General features: G+C 40.5%; 1 protein-coding gene across 1 annotated transcript in view; it reads left to right on the forward strand.

The window, feature by feature from the left end:
* mut (methylmalonyl CoA mutase) overlaps window positions 1-22905 on the forward strand; it is a 50338-nt gene that overhangs the window by 2006 nt on the left and 25427 nt on the right. The window contains exons 2-7 of the mRNA XM_012866697.3: window positions 336-770; window positions 3780-4147; window positions 4240-4397; window positions 11942-12113; window positions 12263-12511; window positions 12672-12783. Of these exons, the coding sequence (XP_012722151.2) occupies window positions 392-770; window positions 3780-4147; window positions 4240-4397; window positions 11942-12113; window positions 12263-12511; window positions 12672-12783 (1438 nt within the window). The 5' untranslated portion in view covers window positions 336-391. The remainder of the gene's footprint in view (window positions 1-335; window positions 771-3779; window positions 4148-4239; window positions 4398-11941; window positions 12114-12262; window positions 12512-12671; window positions 12784-22905) is intronic.

The raw sequence follows: 22905 nt of genomic DNA on the forward strand, positions 1-22905 counted from the left end.
GTACAGTTTATGACTACTCTACCCACCTCTGCACTCAGGTTCTCTTTGTCTGATGCTAAAGCATGACAGCAAAGCCTAAAGGAAGAAATTAGTACATGGGCATATCATATATTGTTTTTAATGATAACGCAGCTCGATAGGGATTTTTTTCACACCTTTACCTGATATAAATGTTCTACAATGAATCCGGCTGATTATTTTTGTACCTTTTTTATTCTAATAAAGTTTTGACATCAAGTAATTATTTAGTTAATAATGTGTAAAGGACAAATGCTGCACATATCAGCTCATTACAAGCTTAATCTCCACTAACCCCTCCTCGTATCTTTCTCCAGGTGATCTATGCGCGTGTGACTCAGCCAGCAGTCAGGATGCTGTCTGCGCAGAGGGCATGTGCAGCGATGGCGGCCCGCCACCTGGTCGGACCTTGTGTTTCCTCAGCGCAATCACCGGCCGTTTACAAGTTCACACCTCGGCGTGGCGTCGAGACGAGCTCAAGCTGGACCCCGAGTGGGCCGGCCTGGCTAAGAAACAGCTGAAGGGGAAGAACCCAGAAGATCTGATCTGGCGCACCCCCGAGGGGATCAACATCAAGCCGGTGTACACGGCGGCGGATTCAGAGGGACGTGCAGACGAACTGCCAGGAGTCTTTCCGTACACCAGAGGGCCCTATCCCACCATGTACACTTACAGGCCGTGGACAATCAGGCAGTATGCTGGCTTCAGCACCGTGGAGGAAAGCAATAAGTTCTACAGAGATAACATTAAAGGTAGATCTGTTTTACTTTCTTTTTTTTGTTGACTAAATGTATTTAAGGGTTTTGCCATGTAAAAGTAGTTCTGTTTGGATGACAGATATTGAAATCTTAAGGCACCATGACTCCTACATTTTTTCAGTTAGTTTAATTATTTGAAAAGCTTTAAATAGCTGTTTCAAAAATGTATTATACAGCTTTTTATACACAGGAGATCTACATAGAAATGGATTAGAATTTGGGATAACTGGTTAAAAAAAACCCAACTGCAAAACAAAGATTTTACAGCTCAAAGCGCTTATTATCACTTTCTAAACACTTGGAGACTGTGGGGCGGCTTTGCCATGCTTGGCTTCCCATGGCACTGGGTCAGTGTGGTTGGAGGGTGCGAGAGCAGATGAATTGAAACGCAGTGGACATGCTGTCTGCTTCTGTTCAGCCGAGGGCAAAGAAAAAAAAAAAACAACATGCCATAAATGACCGGAGAACGTTTTGCTGCCCAGGATGTGAGTTCAGATGGACGATAACCAATAACATCCTGCTGACCCCATCCAGACGCTTTTTAAAGCAAAAATCATTTGAGTATTTTGTATTAATACAGTTATTTACTTCATATCAGTCAGATAAAAGTAACGGAAGAAAGCACCAATATCAGCAACATGAGTTTTTATTTTAGCTGCTGTAAAAAGGTTTTTGCTAATACTCAACCTTCGTTACTCATCATACCTTCCAGTCCTCAAATACAGCATAAATGCGATGCTTTAACCAAGATTCGCTGCTAGTCACAGTGTCAGCTAGGCATTGCCAAGCTTTGACAGTGTTCGGTTGTGGGCAAAACGCCTGTTAAGTTTGTGATTTGATTGAGCTGAAATGTTCACCACAGGGCACCCGTAGTTGTTGGGGATTAGTGCTTTGATCAACAGAGGCTGACATGGTGTTCCTGTGAGGGTCTTCTTCACGGCGACAGCGTGACGCCTGCGATATTTTGCACGGAAGGTTGACCCCAATTCCACCGTTGTGGGACAATGAAGGAATTTCTTGTTTTGTCTTTCGATGTCTGACGTCCAATCAGACCAAACTGTTTTAGTCATTTAGATCACCGTCATCATTTCTATCATCTAACGCCGGAAGGATGAGAGATAGATTTTCGTTTCTCCTCAAAACAGTTGGAGAAACCCCATATTGCTTTGTCGTGGCTTTAAAACCTCTTGCTTGATTCACGACATTGGTGTTAGGTAGAGACACACCTCTGTTAGGGCTGAACGATTTTGGAAAATAATCTAATTGCAATTTTTTATCTTAATATTGCGATTTAATGCAATTTAATGCTGTTCTCAGAATATTATTCAAGAGAACAGCTTTTAATTGATTGGGACGTCAATTCTTGTTGAACATAAAGTGCAACCAACAAGCAAGTCTATGTATTAAACTGATCGACCAGAACTTAATGCTATGTATGATTATATAAACTCTAAAACAAGTACATTTAGATTATCTCACTGCTGCAACCCTCTTCCCTTCCACGTGAAGGCAAATCCACTTTAAACATTTTACCGACACCTAAAGGACGCGTCTGATTCCCTAATTGTTACATAGCCAAAAATTGCAGACATCTGCGATTTGGAAATTGCGTTTTTTAAAATCGCGATTATATTGAAAATGCGATTAATTGTTCAGCCCTAACCTCCGTCCCAAAAGCTTCCCTGTGCAACATCATCTGAAGAAATCTGGTGCCACATTCATTTGTTATCCAAAACGCTGGACCCAAATCAGGCCCTTTCATCAAAGTACTTCTCTGCTACTCCTGCATTTGAAGAAGGTTATGAGATTTCCCTCATTACGCTGGCATTAAAGCAAATAGAGATAATTTTGGTCATCCTAACTGACCTAAAAAAAGGAACGTCTATTTTAATGGTAGGCAGTGCGGAAAAAAAAGTTATCTTATAAAATCTGGATACAAACATCTGGTTTCAACTGTAGCATTTCGCGGTTATCTCTTATCCCTGTTTTAATTAACCTGTCGGCTCTCCGGCCTTTAAGTTTACTTGCCGTATCCGGTCGACTGTTAGACAGAACCGTGTTTATGATTTTAACATGCTGTATCGATGTCTGGAGATGAGGAAGTTAGCATATATGTGTGGACACACCTGCACCAGTGTAAATACCCATGGAACAGAGGTTCATTAATGCACAAACAACACAGCCACTAGGCTGTCGGTGTGATGCCTGATTGTTAAAATCAGTTGTTTCTGGCTCTAACGTCACCCGGCGTCTGGCCTTCTGATTATATTACACGTTTATTCTGGCTTAACAGCCGAGCTTTTATTGCTGCTTCTAGTTAAAGTTCTAAAATTGCATAATTGTAAAAAATACCACGGTGCTTTACCTAAATTGACAAGCCTGGAAAGAGGAGCATTAATCAGAGGCACTCAAGAGGCCCATGGTAACTTTGGAGGAGCTGCAGAGGTCCGCAGCTCAGGTGGGAGAGTTATGTGCTCACGCAGAAAGGTGTTGTTAACAGAAAAGTTAGGAGTTGGTTTGGTCAGGTGAGACGGGACCAATATACCTGCATCCAAGATGCTCATTTTGGACGGGAAACTTAATGCTCCCCGTCGCTCTGATCGCATCGTCTCCGCTGTGAAATATGGTGGTGGCAGCGTCATGCTGTGGGGATGTTTCTGTGTCCAGGCGGGTCAGAGAGGCTCGTTAGAGAGAACGGGAAAAGGAACGGAGCTGAATTCAGGGCACCTGTCAGAGGCTGGTGCTTCACCTTCCTGAAGGACAAAGGCCCAAAACATGGAGTCAGAGGTGCCGCAGAAGGGCTTAGGGGTTTATTAGCAACAACAAACGAGAAATTGACTCAGGCTGGCAAAATACAGAGACCTTACTTTTTGTGGCGCTCACCTTACAGACACCTGTCACCTGGAGGTTTCCAGTAGTCTATGAGTTCCCATTCAGGAACGCTCTAACCGTGGCCCTTTTTCTTTTCCCGTCTTATAATCCGCTGCATCTGATCTGTTTCAGCTGGCCAGCAGGGTCTCTCTGTGGCGTTTGACCTCCCGACCCACCGCGGCTACGACTCAGACAACCCCAGAGTCCACGGGGACGTGGGAATGGCCGGCGTAGCAATAGACACGGTGGAGGACATGAAGATGCTCTTCGACGGAATCCCCCTGGAGAAGATGTCTGTGTCGATGACGATGAACGGAGCCGTCATCCCCGTGTTGGCCATGTTTATCGTCACCGGGGAGGAACAGGGGGTGGCCAAAGAAAAACTAACCGGCACCATTCAGAATGATATCTTGAAGGAGTTCATGGTGCGCAACACCTACATCTTCCCCCCGGAGCCCTCCATGCACGCCATTGCGGACATCTTCGCCTATACTTCCAAGGTGGGGGACTACGAGCAATCTGCTGCCGTGATTAAGTTTTCTGTCTAAACGGCGTCTGCAGTTTCACAGCACGGTCTTCGCTCTGTTCACAGCACATGCCAAAGTTCAACTCCATATCCATCAGTGGCTACCACCTGCAGGAGGCTGGGGCAGATGCTATTTTAGAGGTAGCTTACACCATTGCCAACGGCCTGGAGTACTGCCGGACGGGCCTGAAAGCAGGTCTGACCATCGACGAGTTTGCACCCAGGTGTGTAGATCCCAGTTGTTTAGCTGCTTTGACATGAAGAATCGGTTGTAATAGGAATCTCATTATGTTATATCATTACTCAACTAGTTTAAAGAATAAAAGACCCCAAATAAAACCAGTGGGGATGGAATTAAGATAAAAAATTTGGTTAGTTCAGGATAAAAGATAAAAACAAAGAGAAAATAATCACATTCAAGATATATTTGGCTAACTAAAGAAGAAAGTGATTTGAATATGACGGAAAATACCTTTATATAATATAGTTAAACCCCTCTCCCTCTACAAAGTGGGCTTAATGAACATGAACGTTGCCTATTTGAATAAAAAGGGGAACTATCTTCCACGTCCATAGGGATTTTTAGCAGTCCAGATAAAGACAATACATTTACCCTAAGACTACCTGTCATGGACATAAAAATAGAAACCTGCATTAAATTCACTCACCTTTAACGATCAAAGGACCACCGTCATATTCATTGCTAAACAATTGTACAATAAAACCTGCATTTTAATGCATTCGCTTTCTTCTTTTAATTGCAAGGAAAAGTCCAAAATGATGACTCATTCCCTGCTAATAAACCCGATCGTTTTGACATAACACAGTCATATTCAGTAAATTAGAACATGTGTTTCTAAGACGCTTGTTTGTCAGATTAAAAGTACTTTTTGAAAGAAAAAAACAAACATTAAGCCGGTATTAAACATTTCTGCATGAGAAAGGTTGGTTTTTCATAGGTCTGATGCAATACTCTAATCTTAAATGCTGTGTTCTATAAGCTAGAGGTGGAAAATAAATAATAACTAGAAAAATTTGCATTTCCTGCGAAAATGCACTGTGAATGCAGATAGCTGAATGATTAAGCAAAAGATGCAGAAGATCTTTGAAGAAGAGAAAAATAGCTGAAAAGCATTGAAGAAGTTGAAAAAGTTGAAGAAGTTGAAAAAGTTGAAGAAGTTGAAAAAGTTAAAGAAGTTGAAAGAGTTGAAGAATTTGAACAGGAAAGAACAATAGCTGAATGATTAGAAGAAGAAAAAACTGAGGGAAAGGCACCAAACATTTCCTAACTCATTCTAAACACTGAATCGTTTAACAAAGCAGAAGTAGAATTTCAAACTTGAATGTACTGTAGCCATATGTGGGCCTGCATTTCTAGGGAGTATAAGGGGTTTCGCCCCTATTGAAAAGCATTGGATGTTTGACACCTCCTAACTTGGAGATGCTTTACGTGACGAGGCCCAAACTTATTGTGGAGCATTCTGTATAAAGGAGGTACAGACTCTGTAAAGCAGAAGTTTGTCCGAGCTTCCTAGAGCTACTTCCAATTAGCAACATGCTAACCATTAGCCTCTAACATGGTTGTATTCAGTATCACCGGGTGATTGTACTCTGTCAGTTTGGTCCAAATCCTGTACTGGGAAGTGCCTCAAATAGGGGTGCCAATACTTAATGTCGCCAAACGTCACCAAAGTTCATGGGTCAGATTGGCCTCCTTTAGCAACTCAGCCTCACCACATCTGGGCCCAGAACTCAATATTTGACCAAAATGGTTAGTAGCGCCATTTCCCACAGGTGGGTGGTGCTGTATTGGCCAATTGGGTCGTGTCTGGGCATCATGCCAGGTCCTGTTGGAAGCAAAGGCCCAATAGGAAAGCATGTGAAATCCAAAATGGGACAGAAAAATGACACATAGCTGAAAGTCACTTGAAAATTTTAAAATGTCAAGAGGAAGTGACTGTGCGAATTTCAGATTCCTACATTAATCACAGCAACTGCGGTGAGCGTCGAAAGTTGCCATTGTATCTCAATTGATCCTCTCCCTCTGGCCCTCAGAGTTCCGTCGTCATGGTAACTCACTCACACACCTGCAGCGGCCAGTCTACCAAAGTGCAGAGACTTTGCTCACAATATGTCCCATTGGGTTATAATGGAGAACTTTGCCTCGCACAACGCTCCATATCTCCTGATCCGTAAATGGTAGAGACGTAATCTTTTCTGCGTTTCTTTCTTAACGGATAGGAGAAGAAGACTTGCTATCGGTTTTTGCTGGAAATATTTTAATAAAGGCATAAAAAAATATGATCTAAAGGACATTTTTAAGAAATTTCCAAAATCCTCTAAAAACAGTCCCGAACAAATCGCTCTAGCTGAAAAAGTATAAGAGATATGAAATTAATTCTTTCACTGTGAGTATCAGCAGGCTTTTGAGGACTATGTTGCTCATTTTTATGTTTGTACAAAAATCTGTGTAGGCACAGCGACGATGTAAAAAAGTGGATCATGTGGAACAATGCAGCTCTAAAGCATTTTCAGGATTTTGCACATTCGCTACTCCCGAACAAATTGTTCCTGCGGAAAAACCGTAACAGTTATCCACAAAATTCATTTTTTGTGAGTGCCAGAAAGGTTGGGACATTCATATGTGAAAGTCTCATGCCTGTACATCAAACGGTTTAGGAGTAGCGACGATGCGAAAACGTGTGATGTTTTGGATTTTCAGACGTCATTTTTCAAAACCGCTCCATAGGAAATGAATGGGGGAGCTTTCGGGTTTGTGTCGCTCTGAGGTGATTTGCGAAAAATCTATAAATGCTACACCAATGAGGGTTACATTTCCCGAATCCAGACAAAAATTCCTACGTTTTGATGTACAATTTATGTGGATAGGTTGAAAATTGAGCGAGTGAGAAGAAGTTGTTCGGAGATGAAGAATTTATTGAATTTCTAGAGTGCGCACTCTATAACTGCCTCCTTGACGACCATAGCAACGCATGTTATTTGCTGAATTTCTTGAAAAGCCAAAATTATTTTAAGGAGGTTCTATATGAAAATGGTAAAAGATATGAAAAAGCTGAAATAGACCATAATAGCTGAAAGATATCACTACATTTTAAAAGTTGAATGGCGTTTCTAGCTGAAAGTAGGCTGAAGCAGTAAGCTGTCAAAAAGCAGCTGAAATGAGCGGAATTTTAGTGAATTACATTCATTTCCTATGGGAGAAAAAAAAGCTGAAAATGTGCAGAAAAAGCTGAATATTTTAAAAAGTTGAAAAGATATAAGTAGAAAAAGATATAGCCATCGATTCCAGAAGAAGCTGAATAGTTTAAAAGTTGAATGGTTGAAATCGGAGAAAAACTGTAGGAGGAGAAGCGAATCAAACTTTAAACAGTAAAAAGGCGGAAGAGGATCTCAATAACTGTGAATGCCTACTGCATTCACAGTAATTAACAGGAATAAATGCCTTACGACATCATCAGTCTGTGTTAATCTATATGACGTGTTTCCCTTAGTGAATTGAGTTACTGAAATGAATTAACTTTTTGATAATACTCTAATTACTGAATATGACTGTATGCCAGCTAATAATTTGAGCCCATATTTGGGCCCTTTACTCTGCAAAATTAGAACTTGCTAAACTCTTTGACATGTTTTGAATATCATATCAAGAGTTTGTGGCTTATTTCCAATCTGTGCGTATGGAAAACTTTGACCTGACCGTATGAATTTTGGCTGATTCTTTTTACTCTTTAAGAACCACGATGAACTGAAATTAAGGATTTTTCTAGCCTTAAGCTGGCAATAATTGTTCATGTTAGAAACAGAGGCAACATGAGTGTTTGTGAGAGTAGTAATTTTAAAAGATCTTTTTTTTTCCTAATATATGAACTCAAAACAAGAATGGTTATGGAGCTGACATTTAAAAATGTACTTTAGCATCTTATTATGCGGATTAGCCCTGTCAGCGTCACTAAATGCAAACATCGGTCTCCTAATGTATTTTCCAGAGAAACTGGATCCTTACCTTTTAATGTGAGGTTTTCAAGTCCCCCAACATTCCTAAATCCAGCATGTTCTCCGCCCGGCCGAGGTTGAAGAAACACGTTCAGTGTTTTTGTTACCGGCTGAACTCTTACTCTCTCCTCATGGCGGCCTGAATGTTTTGCTCTAACGTGTCCCTAGAACACACAGTTTACTTTTAGGAAGTTTATTACCGCTTCCGTGCTTCCCTGACTTTATTTTGAATACCTCACTGCTACTGAAAACAGCTAACTTTGAGACTTTTTACCTGGGTAGCAACTTCCATGCTGACGAGTAGGGCTGGGCAATATGGACCAAAAATAATATCTCGATATTTTTAGGCCGAATGCCGATATACGAATGATATTTATCTCAATAGGTTTTTCTTTTCATAAAAAGGCATTCCTGAATCAACGCTTTTTCCCAATTGTCTCACGGGCACATTTTTAACCAAACATCTGTAGATAAAGATGAGAAACATCCACTGGAATAGATAAAAGTATAATTATAACGCATCATAGACCACCCCGATATAAACAATATTATCTTATATCTCTTTTTTTCAATAATCTCAATATTTTTAAAATCTCGATATATTGCCCAGCCCTAATTAAGAGTGCCTTTACTGCTTAGAAATGATGCATTCACTAATCAGAAAAAAATATTTGTTTTTTGAGTTTCTGACTAGCTCAGTGAAGCTGATCAACAGCCTGCTTACTGGAGTTTCTCTTATTTAAACCCCGGGCTCCAAGCATGCAATGTTATCTATCTATCTATCTATCTATCTATCTATCTATCTATCTATCTATCTATCTATCTATCTATCTATCTATCTATCTATCTATCTATCTATCTATCTATCTATCTATCTATCTATCTATCTATCTATCTATCTATCTATCTATCTATCTATCTATCTATCTATCTATCTATCTATCTATCTATCTATCTATCTATCTATCTATCTATCTATCTATCTATCTATCTATCTATCTATCTATCTATCTATCTATCTATCTATCTATCTATCTATCTATCTATCTATCTATCTATCTATCTATCTATCTATCTATCTATCTATCTATCTATCTATCTATCTATCTATCTATCTATATTTATTTATTTATTTATTTATTTATTTATTTATTTATTTTTTTTCAATCCAAAAACACAGGAAAATGTATTTTTCATTTTCATTTATATACCTTCAAACTGAATACTTAATATTGTAATTGCGCTAAAAGTTAGCTGTGTAATACATATCTTTTAGTTTTTATAGAATATTTCAAAGCAACATCATGTGTTCATTGTGTCAAATGAATAGCAACCTCTCTTTTCGTATTTTCTTGTATGGTCAAATGTTTTGGTATAGTCAGATTACTCTGAAACACCATAATATTATGATTGGGCCATATCGCCAACTGCATTGCGAAGCCAGCTCATTTTACATTCACATTCGCATTTCTTTCTTTCTTTTTTTCCGAGGCCAAAATAATGTAGTATTCAGGACAACAAATCCTATTTGAACCGGTCAGATGCTGCTCGTCAATGAGAACTTGTTCAGTGGTTTCACGTAGCGCCACAACAAACCCAGAATCAATGGTAAATAGATGCGAGTCTGACTGCTGACAAACCTTTCTTTTCAAAAGCTGCAGGCCAGCAGCTTCTAAGTCGTGCAGTCAGAAATCGTAGAAAGCAGATGGTTGAAACCATTTCAGCCAAATCTGATTTTCCCCTGTCATCGAGCATTGTTCCTCGGTAATCTCCTGTCTTGTGCTGCTGTCTTTTCATTCACCCAAGCAATGGGAGACTTTCAGGTACATTTAATTCATGTGAAGCCCGTCAGCCGGCCCCCGCTCCGGGGCTTGACCTCGCTCTTTTTATAAAGACTTCAGAGACGGCCCTTAAAGACAGCTTTTTGAATCACCATGTAGTCCTTCAGTTCTATATTTTCTGCCCGTTCTTATCACTTCTACCACGTCACGTTTTTCCCCCCCTGAATTAACAGTCAGATTCTCCACTTTGGTAACGTTAATATCTTCCACTCTGCGGCGCTTTGGAAGGTTTGTGTTGACTCATAATAGCTAAAAGGACGTTTCTCTTATCCACTTCACTGCTCTTTACCGTGAGCAACAATTGATGTCTTCGTTTTGAAAATATATGTAGTTCCGTTTTATTTTTTTAGGATTTTTATGAATATTTTCATAGTTCCTGCTGAGACGGAAACATCTATATGCTCATCTGCTTTTACGCAACGTGTTCACCATCACTTTTGTGCAGCGATGCAGGTGTGTCTGACAGATCTATCCGATAAGTTGAATTACACTGCAAAAACGGAACTAAAAATAAGTTACATTGTCTTGAAATTAATGCATTTGTCCCTGATTTGAGCAGGTAACTAAGATTATCTGCCAATGGAAAGAGTATTTTTACCCCTAAAATAAGATAATTAGATATAATGCACTTGAAATAAGTTGATGGATATGAGTTGTTCCTATTTTAAGTGCAAAAATCTTATTCCATTGGCAAATGATCTTATTTACCTGCTCAAATGAAGTACAAATACACTCATTTCAAGAAAAAATTACTTATTTTTGTTCTGTTTTTGCAGTGTAGAAAGTATTTTATTCATCCTGTTCAGAAGGTTTGCTCTCAGTTTTCAGTCTCACTTTCAAGAATAAATGAGGCTCATTCGTTCTAAGTATGGTGAATAATTAGTTTTATATTAACAGATCTCAGAAATGACTGATTAGCCGTCTGGCTGTGAGGACCCCGACAATCTTATGGCAGCACTTAGGACACCTTGCACTTTCCTTAATATTCGCACCACTTTTTCACATTTTATCACATTAAAGCCTCAGACCTCATTGTACTTTAAAAGGATTTTTTAGTTTTAATTTATTCATTTCTTAGTTTCCATCCTTGTGTCAACTCTTACCAGCTTCCTTGTGTCTGCTGGTGAAAAGCAGCCTGAAAGCCTGATGCTGACACTGTCATATTTCCGCTCTGAAATGGTGTGTTCGGGGTCCAGAGGGCTTTTTTTAGCGCACATTTTTGCTTGTGAAGAATTGTAAATGGAAGTATTTCTGTCTTTTTTTTCTTCATCAATAGCTTTTTTTTTCTTGCAACCGTTTTATAAAGGCCAGATTTGTGGACTGCAAAATTAAAAGTTGTCCTGCTCCCACCTGAGCCGTGAATCTTTGCAGCTCCTCCAGAGCTGATGTAGGCCTTTAAGCTCCTTCTCTGATTTATTGTCTTCTTTTCCAGCCTGACAATTTAAGTAGACATCTGTTGTTTGGTAGATTTGAAGTTGTGCCATGCTGTTTCCATTTTGATGGACTAAACAGTGGTCCGTGAGATGATTCATGTTTAGGGAATTCTGTATCCTAACCTCGCTTTAAACTTCTCCATCACTTTTTCCCCTGACCTGTCTGCTGTGTTCTCTGGTCTTTGCGGTAGTTTAATAATAGTAATAGTTTTATTTTCCTCATAACTTCTCTATCATGCTCTACGTCATGTTGCTCTAGCCTACGAAATCCTTCTAAAATACATTCAGGTTTGTGGTTTTCTTGTGAAAAAGTTAACGGGGTGTGAATGCTTTTACAAGGCCCTGCACAGATGATAGGTGCATTCTTTAACATAATTGTTTGTAGATATTGGATGTATTGTGCCTGTAAAAATCTCTCTCGATCTAAATTTGTATTTGAACATTTTAAAATATTTTTTCCCCCAATTTGTTTGTCGTCAGGTTGTCGTTCTTCTGGGGCATCGGGATGAATTTCTACATGGAAATCGCAAAGCTGAGGGCAGCCAGGAGGCTTTGGGCCACTCTCATTAAAGAAAACTTCCAGCCCAAGAACCCCAAGTCTCTCCTTTTGCGCACCCACTGCCAGACGTCAGGCTGGTCACTCACTGAACAGGTGAGCGCACGCATACAACCGGGGTGCAAGCATTGTCTAGTGATCAGCTCAAAGCTGTGAATTCTGAAATGAAAAAAAAAAAATTAAATCCTGAACGCTCAAAATTATTTAGCACGACAAAGGCTGAATATCACAGCTTTGTCCCGTAGGATCCCTACAACAACGTGATCCGCACGGTGATCGAAGGCATGGCTGCTGTGTTCGGGGGCACCCAGTCTCTGCACACCAACTCCTTCGATGAAGCTCTGGGTCTGCCCACTGTGAAGAGCGCTCGGATCGCCAGAAACACCCAGATTATCATCCAGGAGGAGTCGGGCATCCCTAAAGTTGCAGATCCCTGGGGGGGCTCGTTCATGATGGAGGCGCTGACTGATGATGTTTATAACACGGCTATGAAGGTATCTGGGAAAGCATGGTGCATAGAGTTGGACTGAATTACTTATTAGTAATATAAGATCTACAAAGACATTTTTATTTATATTATCAGTAAAGAAATTGAACGTTACAATTAGTCCGTCACTTCCCCAGTGGTCACCGGCTGTGCCTTGCTTTCTGTAGTTCATTAAAGACATAGAAGAGATGGGAGGCATGGCCAGAGCTGTGGCAGAGGGCATCCCAAAACTTCGCATTGAGGAATGCGCTGCTCGGAGACAGGCCCGCATTGACTCAGGTACGGCACGGACACATTCCCACCGTCTTTAAACCTCTCATTCTGGGCTAATGTCATGTTCCGCCTTGCTCTACTACCACCGCAGAAAGCTGACTGTCTGCAGCGAACAGACTTAAAGTTGCTGTTCCTGTACAATAAAAAAAACGAGTTCATCCATAGTTTATGATTGTACAGTGGCATGCAAAAGTTAAATGTTCATGAAGAGTTAACAGAATGAAACATGACTCGTTTTGCTCTGTTTTGAACATTTAAATGTTTCTCAAATGGTTTATGCAATGCTCCTTTATTAGTTCTGTTTATATACATTTTTGAAAACAGCTTGCGTGGAAAAGGGCTTGAAGCAAGTCAGAAAGTTGCCATGGCAGTTAGCGATCAGTGTAGTTATGAAGTAAAATCCCATTTTGCGAGCCTTCAGCATGATCCATCCTTTCATTTCAATAACAGTTCCCGGCGCAGACATGCGTCAGACTCCTTTAGATATTCCCACGCAAAACCTTTAACTCTAGATTGATGATAGACCGGCTTTTCTTTTGATGTTTTTCTTGAAGGTTTGATTGTACTGTGCAGGGGAACAATGCAGCATCTATTGAGTTATTTGGTCTTTCTAAATGTTACATGTTATATCACATTTTCTCAAATATAAACCAAGGAAAACCTGTGAGCAGCACTTTCTCTGTTTTTCTTGTTTGCAAGAAATTCAAATCTTCTTTCCCTTGACATTCTTGCTGTGACCAAGCTATTCCCTTATCAAACATGCACTGCACAACTTAGTAAAAATCATGCCAGATTGAATTTCCTTTAGCAAAGCTAATATTTGTTCGGCTCACCCTTTCCTTTGTCTGCCTAAAAACCCAAAGGTAAAGTTTTCCTCTTGCTTAAAGGATTTTCCTGTAATCCCCTCTGGCATGCACTTTAAACTTTTTAACTTTGCAGGGCTTTTGCATACAGACGCATAAAAATTATTTATCATGCTCCAGATGGGCTCGCTCCCATTAGCAGTACCAGTGCTTCCTGCTGAAAGTTTTAGGAGCCGTTTTTGAGTCTGTGCTGTAAAAAAAGGATCATCGAGCAAACTTAAATAGCAGGCAGGGATACCCAGAGTAAATACAAAAGACAGTTTTCAAATGGTTTTCTTTATCAGGACAGAACCCATCCAACCTGACCTGCATGCCCTTTGTGAAAACAAAACCATGCTCCCTTTGACAAATGCTGACTTAAATATATTAAGACACATTTCAAAATTCAGGCCCAATTACTACCAGAACTGTAGACTCATCATTTCTTCATTAATTGATTTATAAAGCCCCTTAAAACATTTAAACAAGGAGACCAAAGCACATAACAAAATGACAAGAACCCTCAAGAAGATTACAGAAAGCAAAATATTTCAGTTAAAAAGATAATGTGCTTCTTTCTTAGCAAATGTGTCTTCAATTTGCTTTTTAAAAAGGCCTGATTTGGTGATAGAAGGTCCAAAGGAAGCTGGTTCCAGAGCATGGAACCACCGAAGGGCCCAATCACCTTAGCGTTTCAGCTTAGTCCATGGAACATCCAGTAAAAGGACCTGCCACGCATACAAACACTTAAAAGTTCAGTAAACGCAAGGCTGTTAGATTTTGAAAATAAACAGTAAAAGTTTAAAATCAATTCTAAAACAAACAGGAAGCAAGTTTAAAGAATAATAAGATAAGTTTTATCTGTAGGAGGTGTTGGTTAAAAGGGGCAGCTGCATTCTGGGCAAGCTGAGGGCAATTTGGGCTCTTTTGTGATCTGAAACAAGAGAACCTGTCTGAAAACATGAAGCGGGCTAAGATAATCTGAAAAAGCAACACATCAGCCCTCGATCTGAAGAAATCTGCAAACAAATGATCTGAAAGCGTTTACAAAGTCATTTCTGAGGCTTTGGACCTGCAGCAAACCACAGTGAAAGACGTTATCCACAGATGGAGAAAACATGGAACAGCGGTGAACTTGGCGGTGGTGTTTCGGGCTGCTTTGCTGCTTCCCTACCTTGACAATTAGTTGCTGTAATTAATCAAACCATGAATTCTGCTCTTTAGCAGGCATAAAAAAAGCTTTTGAATTATTCCATCATTACCCGAAACAAGCCTTTCTTGCTCAGAAACCCTCCAATGTGTCTGAATGAAACAGTTTTGCAAAGCAGATTTCTTCCACAGTGACGCTAAAGGCTCTTTGCCAGTTATTGCAAACACTTATTGGAAGTTGTTCCTGTAAACAGTGGCAAACCCAGTTATTAGGTTTAGAGGACAAGTACGCGTTTGGTTTGGATAGCTTTTCTTCCCATAATAAATTAAATTATCATTTAAAAGTGTTCTCAGGTTATCTTACTGAATAAATCTGTAAGGAGGAAATACCCTTTTCAAAGAACTGCAACCAAAGGAGTAAAGAAAAGAGAGTAATAAATGCTAACAGAGGCAAAACTATTTTTTTATGTGTATTTATTGATTATTTCTATATTTTAATACAAACAAAGAATAAAACTGAATTAAAACCGCAAGCGGTGATGAGCGGCCCTCGCAGCAAAGCGCCGCTCTGGCCTATTGGCCACCGCTGGGATTTGCGCACCGCCGCCCGCCCGCCACCGCAGATGCTGTCACGCATTTTGCCCGCCCGTCCACTGGGCGATTCACACGAACGTGTTCGGCAGCGCTCCCCCACGACTCAAAAAAAATCTGGTGCAGATCGCGCGATGCAGCGAGGAGATACAGCCGTTGAATAATGATAATGCATTTGGCCATCGGACCGGACTAAATCGTTCGGCGGGCCGAATTCGGCCCGCGGGCCGTAGCTTTGACACCCCTGGTTTAAACATTAGTATACCAATTTAATCAAAGGTATCTTACTAGCTGTTAATCCAGTTTAATGTGAAAAGTTAACAAAACCATTTTAGTTTTTTAAAGTTACTTGCTATTTCATGTGTCTAAGGGTTTCATTTCTTGCATTAAGACAGCTTTTATGAAAGTTTGACAGTTAAATTGGTGGATACACACCCAAAAGTAATAATGTAAAAGTAACACTTTAGCAATTGGAATATTGCTAAAGTAACACGTTAGCAATATTCCACATGTGTATGTTGTGTACAAACTTCAGTAATTTCTAACAGACCACTTCACTCTCAGAAAGCAGGTCTGCTGGTGGTTCCTAAAGTCTGTAAAACCAGAATGGTAGGCAGATCCTTTAGCTATCATGCTCCTCTCCAGTGGAACCAACTCCCAGTTTTGGTCCGTGACGCAGACACCCTGTCTACTTTTAAGACTAATCCTAAAACTTTCCTTTTTCCATCCATCCATCGTCTTCCGCTTATCCGGGGTCAGGTCGCGGGTGTAGCAGCTTCAAGAGGGAGGCCCAGACCTTCCTCTCCCCAGCCACTTGGGCCACTTCCTCCGGGGGAATCCCAAAGCGTTCCCAGGCCAGCAGAGTCTCTCCAGCGTGTCCTGGGTCTTCCCCTGGGCCTCCTCCCGGTGGGACGTGCCTGGAACACCTCTCCAGGGAGGCGTCCAGGAGGCATCCTAACCAGATGCCCGAGCCACCTCAACTGGCTCCTCTCAATGTGAAGGAGCAGCGGCTGTACTCTGAGTCCTCCCCGGATGACTGAGCTCCTCACCCTATCTCTAAGGGAGAGCCCAGACACACTATGGAGAAAACTAATTTTGGCCGCTTGTATCCGGGATCTCGTTCTTTCGGTCACGACCCAAAGCTCGTGACCATCGTTGAGGGTACGAACATAGATCGACTGGTAAATCGAGAGCTTGGCCTTTTGGCTCAGCTCTCTCCTCACCACAACGGATCGGTACAGCGCCCGCTTCACAGCAGACGTCACACCAATCCGCCTGTCGATCTCCCGCTCCATCTTCCCCTCATTCGTGAACAAGACCCCAAGATACTTTAACTCCTCCACTAGAAGCTGGCTCTTGGGACTTTCCTTTTTGACAAAGCTTATAGTCAGAGTGGCTCATGTTACCCTGAGCTACCTCTATAGTTATGCTGCTATAGGCTTAGGCTGCTGGAGGACATCAGGGTCTATTGTTCTTCAATTTTGCATGACTGTTGTCATTTCAACTTTTAACTTTTTGTTTTTTCTATTTTTTCTTCATAGTAGGTACACCTGGTCTGGCGTTCTGTTAGCTGTGACATCATTCAGGGAAGACAGATCACCTGTTATTACCATCTAATGTAAAACAGATTACTGGATCAATGTGTGCTTCTGTGCTTTTTTGTCTGTCTTGTTGTGTCTCTTCTCTCCCTTTTGTAACCCCCAGTCGGTCAAGGCAGATTATGGTGGTGGTGGTGGTGGTGGTTGTAATCAGTGACGTGCGGTAGGGTTCATAGCTGGTGAGGTACTGACGTCATCAGAGTCAGATTTACAAATATATACACTCTACAGAGTAGACTCGTTGCAAAGTGCTGAAGGAGACTGATTGAGCCAAATTAATTCACCAAGAGACATGGAAAAATATTGATTATTTGATGAAAAAATAAAAATAAATTATTTGTCATTTGACTGTAACAGTTTATGAGTTATGATGGATTTCTGCATTTGTAACACATTCTAAAACTATAACCCACATTACGCACATTTTATCACAAAAACAAAACGTGAATAATTATCGCTGTCTTACCTCTACTTATAATTTAAGTCCCTGCGGCGCTCTTTCTGAACAAAAATATCATCATTTTCCGGTAAAAGTTCTCTTTATCTTCTTCAGTTTTAAAAGTCTCTCAGTCTCAGTGGAGCTCACTGCCAGGGAGGAAAGCCTTCCTTGATCAGTCCTGTTCCAGATGTATGTTTAGAGTCTTTTTAGTGCTTTAATTGTTTAGCAAAACTCGCTAATAATACATCCATAACTTGTTTTGACTCTACTATTTGGGGATCACGAGCGGTGCACCTTGAGCGCCCCCTGCCTAGCGGCCAAGGAACTGCCGACCTCACCTACAACCAGTTCTTTGCTGTTTATGATCAGCCAGCACCACGAAAACATGTTATCTGCACACAGTTTGATGACCAAAACACAATTCGTAATCCACATATATTAAATTGTGGAAAATCTGTTCATAACTGTTTGAACAATTGAATTTATGATCTAGAGACAGGAAGATGCATTCACAGAATGGAAGTCAGCGCAGTTAACATGGGATTGCACAATCCCAGGGGAGGCCAAGCTTGCTGCGGCCTCACCGGCTTCGCTATGAAGTACCACCAAGGATTTACATGAAAAATAGCAAAAAGTCTGCGATTTTAAAGAAAATATGATCAAAAATTAGGAAATTAGATAAATAAAATACTTATTACAAATGACTGAGTAAATCAAAATTTATATTATGTTATTATATATTTTCTTTCTTTCCATGATAAGTGAGGCCTTTCTCTGATTCATTTTGTCATTGGCATCCTTTTTTACACAGTGAGTGCACATTAGTCCAATCTTACCCTACAGTATCTGGAAAACTAAATAGATCTGATGAGCAACTTACAATAACTTCTTATAATGATGTAACGTGATAATATGTGTGATTGACCCTGACACCTCTCTTTCTCTCTCTCTCTCTCTGATCTAAGAATAGTTGCTGTGCTGTGATGGAGTTTACATTTTACCGTGTTAATAAATTAAGATTTTAGAAGTATTTTAAGTGTCCACTCTCACTAATTTCCATTAACCTGACCTCAAGGTATTGTACAGTTGGTATACACATTCAGTACACAACAAAATGTGGCGGGCCAGTCTAATCCAAAATGCCAGGGCCGATTTTTTTTGTCCCAGTACACCCCTGATGACATGTTTCATGATTTGGCGCTATATAAATAAAAACTGAAATGTATTGAACAAGAGTAAGTTTGTCAGTTTTCAAGCAGGATTTGTATATCTGTTCAACTTAAATATATAAGGAAACCAAAGAGTTAAGATCAGTTACTTACCAAGAGAAATTCCTTTGGGGTTTATTTGTGGTCTCTTGCTGCCCCCTGCTGGACAAGTTTGATCAAATATGATCAAACTTGATGATGATGGTATTTGATACCATGTCAACATGGTGTCAAAATTCAGATTTCAATCTAAAATGGCTTACTTCCTGTGATACTTGCACTATGACATTAATTGTAAATTCTGAGCGTCTTGCTGAGATCTACAACTGTACAAAATTTCATTACTCTACGATGAACTAAGTGAATAGCAAAGGGTCCTTTGAAAATTGCTTGGTGGCGCTATGGAGAAACTAAGTCCTGCTCACTAAAGTTTGTTATGGATTCCTGTTGGGGGGTGGATAAGGATGCATCCAAATGAGTTTTAAGCAGCTTGGCCCAAAACTGTGGAATTCAGAGCCAAACGTATGACAGCAGCGTTTGAGGTGAATATGCCACGCCGCCACGCCCCCCTGCTCCATCGAATCCAGTTGGGCCTGAAATCCACAACACATCAACATGTGTTCTGTCTGTGGACACAGTTTCATGTTGATTAGCTTAAAGGGGTAACATAGCGACCGCTTACAACAAAACATGACACTTCCTGTTGTCAGGGGGCGTGGCCTAAGCAAGGTCATCATTTGACCATTGGATATTGTAGAAGACCCGATGATGATCAATCACAGAAAGTTTGGTGCCTCTGTGTGTTTCTGTGTAGGAGATATAACAGTTTTATGTTTTGTGGCGAGTAGGTGAACTTTGACCCCTGCTAACGCCCCTTCAACATGCTCAAAAACTCACCGTTTTGATAACTTTTAATTGGCCATGCCTTATGATCAGACTGACCGAGTTTCAAGCCGCTCGCTCGAAAGTGTAGGAGATATAACAGTTTTATGTTTTGTGGCGAGTAGGTGAACTTTGACCCCTGCTAACGCCCCCTCAACATGCTCAAAAACTCACCGTTTTGATAACTTTTAATTGGCCATGCCTTATGATCAGACTGACTGAGTTTCAAGCCGCTCGCTCGAAATCCCTAGGAGGAGTTCGATCAAGTACCAATGCTGTAAACGTCAAAATTGAGGTCAAAATCAGACCTTCAATCTAAAATGGCCGACTTCCTGTGATATTTTCACTATGACATTAATTGTAAATTCTGAGCGTCTTGGTGAGCTCTACCACTGTACCAAATTTCATGTCTCTACGATGAAGTAAGTGAATAGCAAAGGGTCTTTTGAAAATTGCTAGGTGGCGCCGTTGAGGCATTTTTGTTTTGATTTTTGTGACGACCTTAAAATACAAAATTTTTAAACAGTCTTCTTGCATCCGCCAAGTTTGGTGAGTTTTTGAGTATGATAAAGCCCCCAAAAAGGCCCCTCTTTGGGGTGGCAGATTAATAATAATAATAATTAAAACCGCAAGCGGTGATGAGCGGCCCTCGCAGCAAAGCGCCGCTCCGGCCTTGGCCACCGCTGGGATTTGCGCACCGCCGGCCGCCCGCCACCGCAGATGCTGTCACGCATTTTGCCCGCCCGTCCACTGGGCGATTTACACGAACGTGTTCGGCAGCGCTCCCCCCACGACTCACAAAAAATCTGGTGCAGATTCACCACAACGGACCGGTATAGCGCCCGCTTCACAGCAGACGCCGCACCAATCCGCCTGTCGATCTCCCGCTCCATCTTCCCCTCATTCGTGAACAAGACCCCAAGATACTTGAAACTTCTCCACTAGAAGCTGGCCCTTGGGACTTTCCTTTTTAAAAAGCTTATAGTTAGAGTGGCTCATGTTACCCTGAGCTACCTCTATAATTATGCTGCTATAGGTTTAGGCTACTGCAGGACATCAGGATCTATTGTTCTTCAATTTTGAATGACTGTTGTCATTTCAGCTTTTAACTTTTTGATTTTTTTTTTCTTCATAGTAGGTACACCTGGTCTGGCGTTCTGTTAGCTCTGGCATCATCCAGGGAAGACCCGCTACTACCATCTAATGTAGAACTTCTGTGCTTTTTTGTCTGTCTTGTTGTGTCTCTGCTCTGTCTTCTGTAACCCCCAGTCTGTCGAGGCAGATGACCGTTCATACTGAGCCCGGTTCTGCTGGAGGTTTTTCCTTCCCGTTAATGGGGAGTTTTTTCCCCGCTGTTGCTTCATGCTTGCTCAGTAGGTAGGATTGCTGCAAAGCCATGGACAATGCAGACGACTCTCCCTGTGGCTCTACGCTTCTTCAAGAGAGAATGCTACTTGTCAAGACTTTGATGCAATGAACTGGTTCCCTTATATAGGAATTTTTTTGACCAATGTGTATAATCTGACCCAATCTGTATAATCTGATTGATTTTGACTTTGTAAAGTGCCTTGAGATGATATATTTCATGAATTGGCGCTATATAAATAACATTGAATTGCATCATCTCTTCAGACCAAATAAACTATCACATTTTTTGAGACAGTTATCTCATTTTAAAGATATAATCATCTAACAGTATTACTCTTAGCAAGTTAAAGCTCCATAATAATTTTAGACCAGGTTTTAGTTCCACTCTTTTATTATGCACATTTAGGCTACTATAAATATAAGTATGGCATGCCAAAAAACATTTTCAACAAAAGGCAATTTTAGTAATGGCCTTGCGATTTTATATCTAAGCATTAAAAATGATAATATTTTCACCAATTTTCACAGCAAGATGGAAATAACGACTATCCAACATTTTAAGATTTTGTAAAAACTTTTTTCCTTTTTTACCTACCTTTTGAAATTAATACTTGTTTCTACTTCTCCAAAATTAAACTTCAAGAAACAATATTGTGCTGTCCTGGGGCCATATGCAGCTAGACAGCTAGGACAAAAGTTCCCCACAAAAGCTTCCTTTTCTTGCATTCTCTGAATAACCTTTGTTCCCAAATCTGGCTTTAAACATTCTTTTTGTAAAAAGACGAATATTTTTCCAAGGCAGAAGCGTGTAGAACAAATTCAACATTCACTTTAGCAGTTTCCCTAGCTTCATCGCTGAAAAGCAGCTTTTAACCGGAGCAAAATACGTCAAAGATCTTTTTTTAAGGTGAGAGCACTCACTATCTCACGTAATTCACATAGAGATCTAACAAAGTTGTGATGTCTCACTCTGATTAAATATGAACCCAAAACTTTTCTAACTGTTTTTGCCTTGGATTTCCTCTGACTAAGAATTTTTATCTTATTTTGTAATGTATTCACGACATGAATTCCTGCTGTCTTAACAAAAGGCAGAACAACCATAATGTTACTTTCTATAATTATTACAGCTCTGCTGAGATGTCAAATTCTGGAGAATGCTTAGGACACCACCCTGACACAACAAATATGGATAACTTCATTTCATGTGCGCTCGTGAACTTGTTTTAGTTGATTTAGTTTTCTTGATGTACTGTAGAGCGTGATGAGGTCTGTTTGTGGTATGTGTGCACTGGATTGAGGGGACAGTTGGTGTTGTCTGTCAAACCCAATCTTCTTAAGCTGCAAATTCAGTAAAGTTACCATATATATATATATATATCTATATAATATATATATATATATAATATGATATATAGATATATAATATATATATATATATATATATTAAACCGGTTGCAGTTACAGCTCAACTAACAACACTTCTAACTCTGAGTCTGACGCAAATTTCAAATAAAAACACGAAGCAGTTTGATTTTTGTCCGATGACGAGCGGCGAGCGAAGAGAGGCGAGATAACTGGTAAAGCAGCACATAGTAACAATAAGTCTAGCACGCATAAAGATGTTAGTAATCAGGGAATCTTTCTGATTGTTTTTCACAGCGTTCCCTGCAGCGGGTAAACACGCCCACGACACACACTTAGGCTCCCCGCAGCCCGTTTCTATCGGAATATGCGCCAAAACTGGCCTCTTTAAAATGAACTGCACGGTGGCAGTCTGCGCCTGTCTGAATTGCAATGTGAAGTTTTACACATATATGCGTGAGCATAATCAAAAATTCCCCCCGGAGCAGCGTTTTTTTTTTTTCCCAGGGACCCGCGTAACGACAGCGGTGTTCTTACGATGGAGTATTAGGGCCACCATGAAGAGAAAAAATAATTTTGCCATGACGAGATTAAACTGGTGCAGTCAGTTGATGCACGATGCATTTGGCCACCGGAGGCAGTGGCGACCCCCCAGCTTAAATCTATGTATTGACAATCTTAAAAAT

Source organism: Fundulus heteroclitus, chromosome 15 (assembly GCF_011125445.2).
Source record: "Fundulus heteroclitus isolate FHET01 chromosome 15, MU-UCD_Fhet_4.1, whole genome shotgun sequence".
In the NCBI taxonomy this organism is placed as follows: Eukaryota; Metazoa; Chordata; class Actinopteri; order Cyprinodontiformes; family Fundulidae; genus Fundulus; species Fundulus heteroclitus.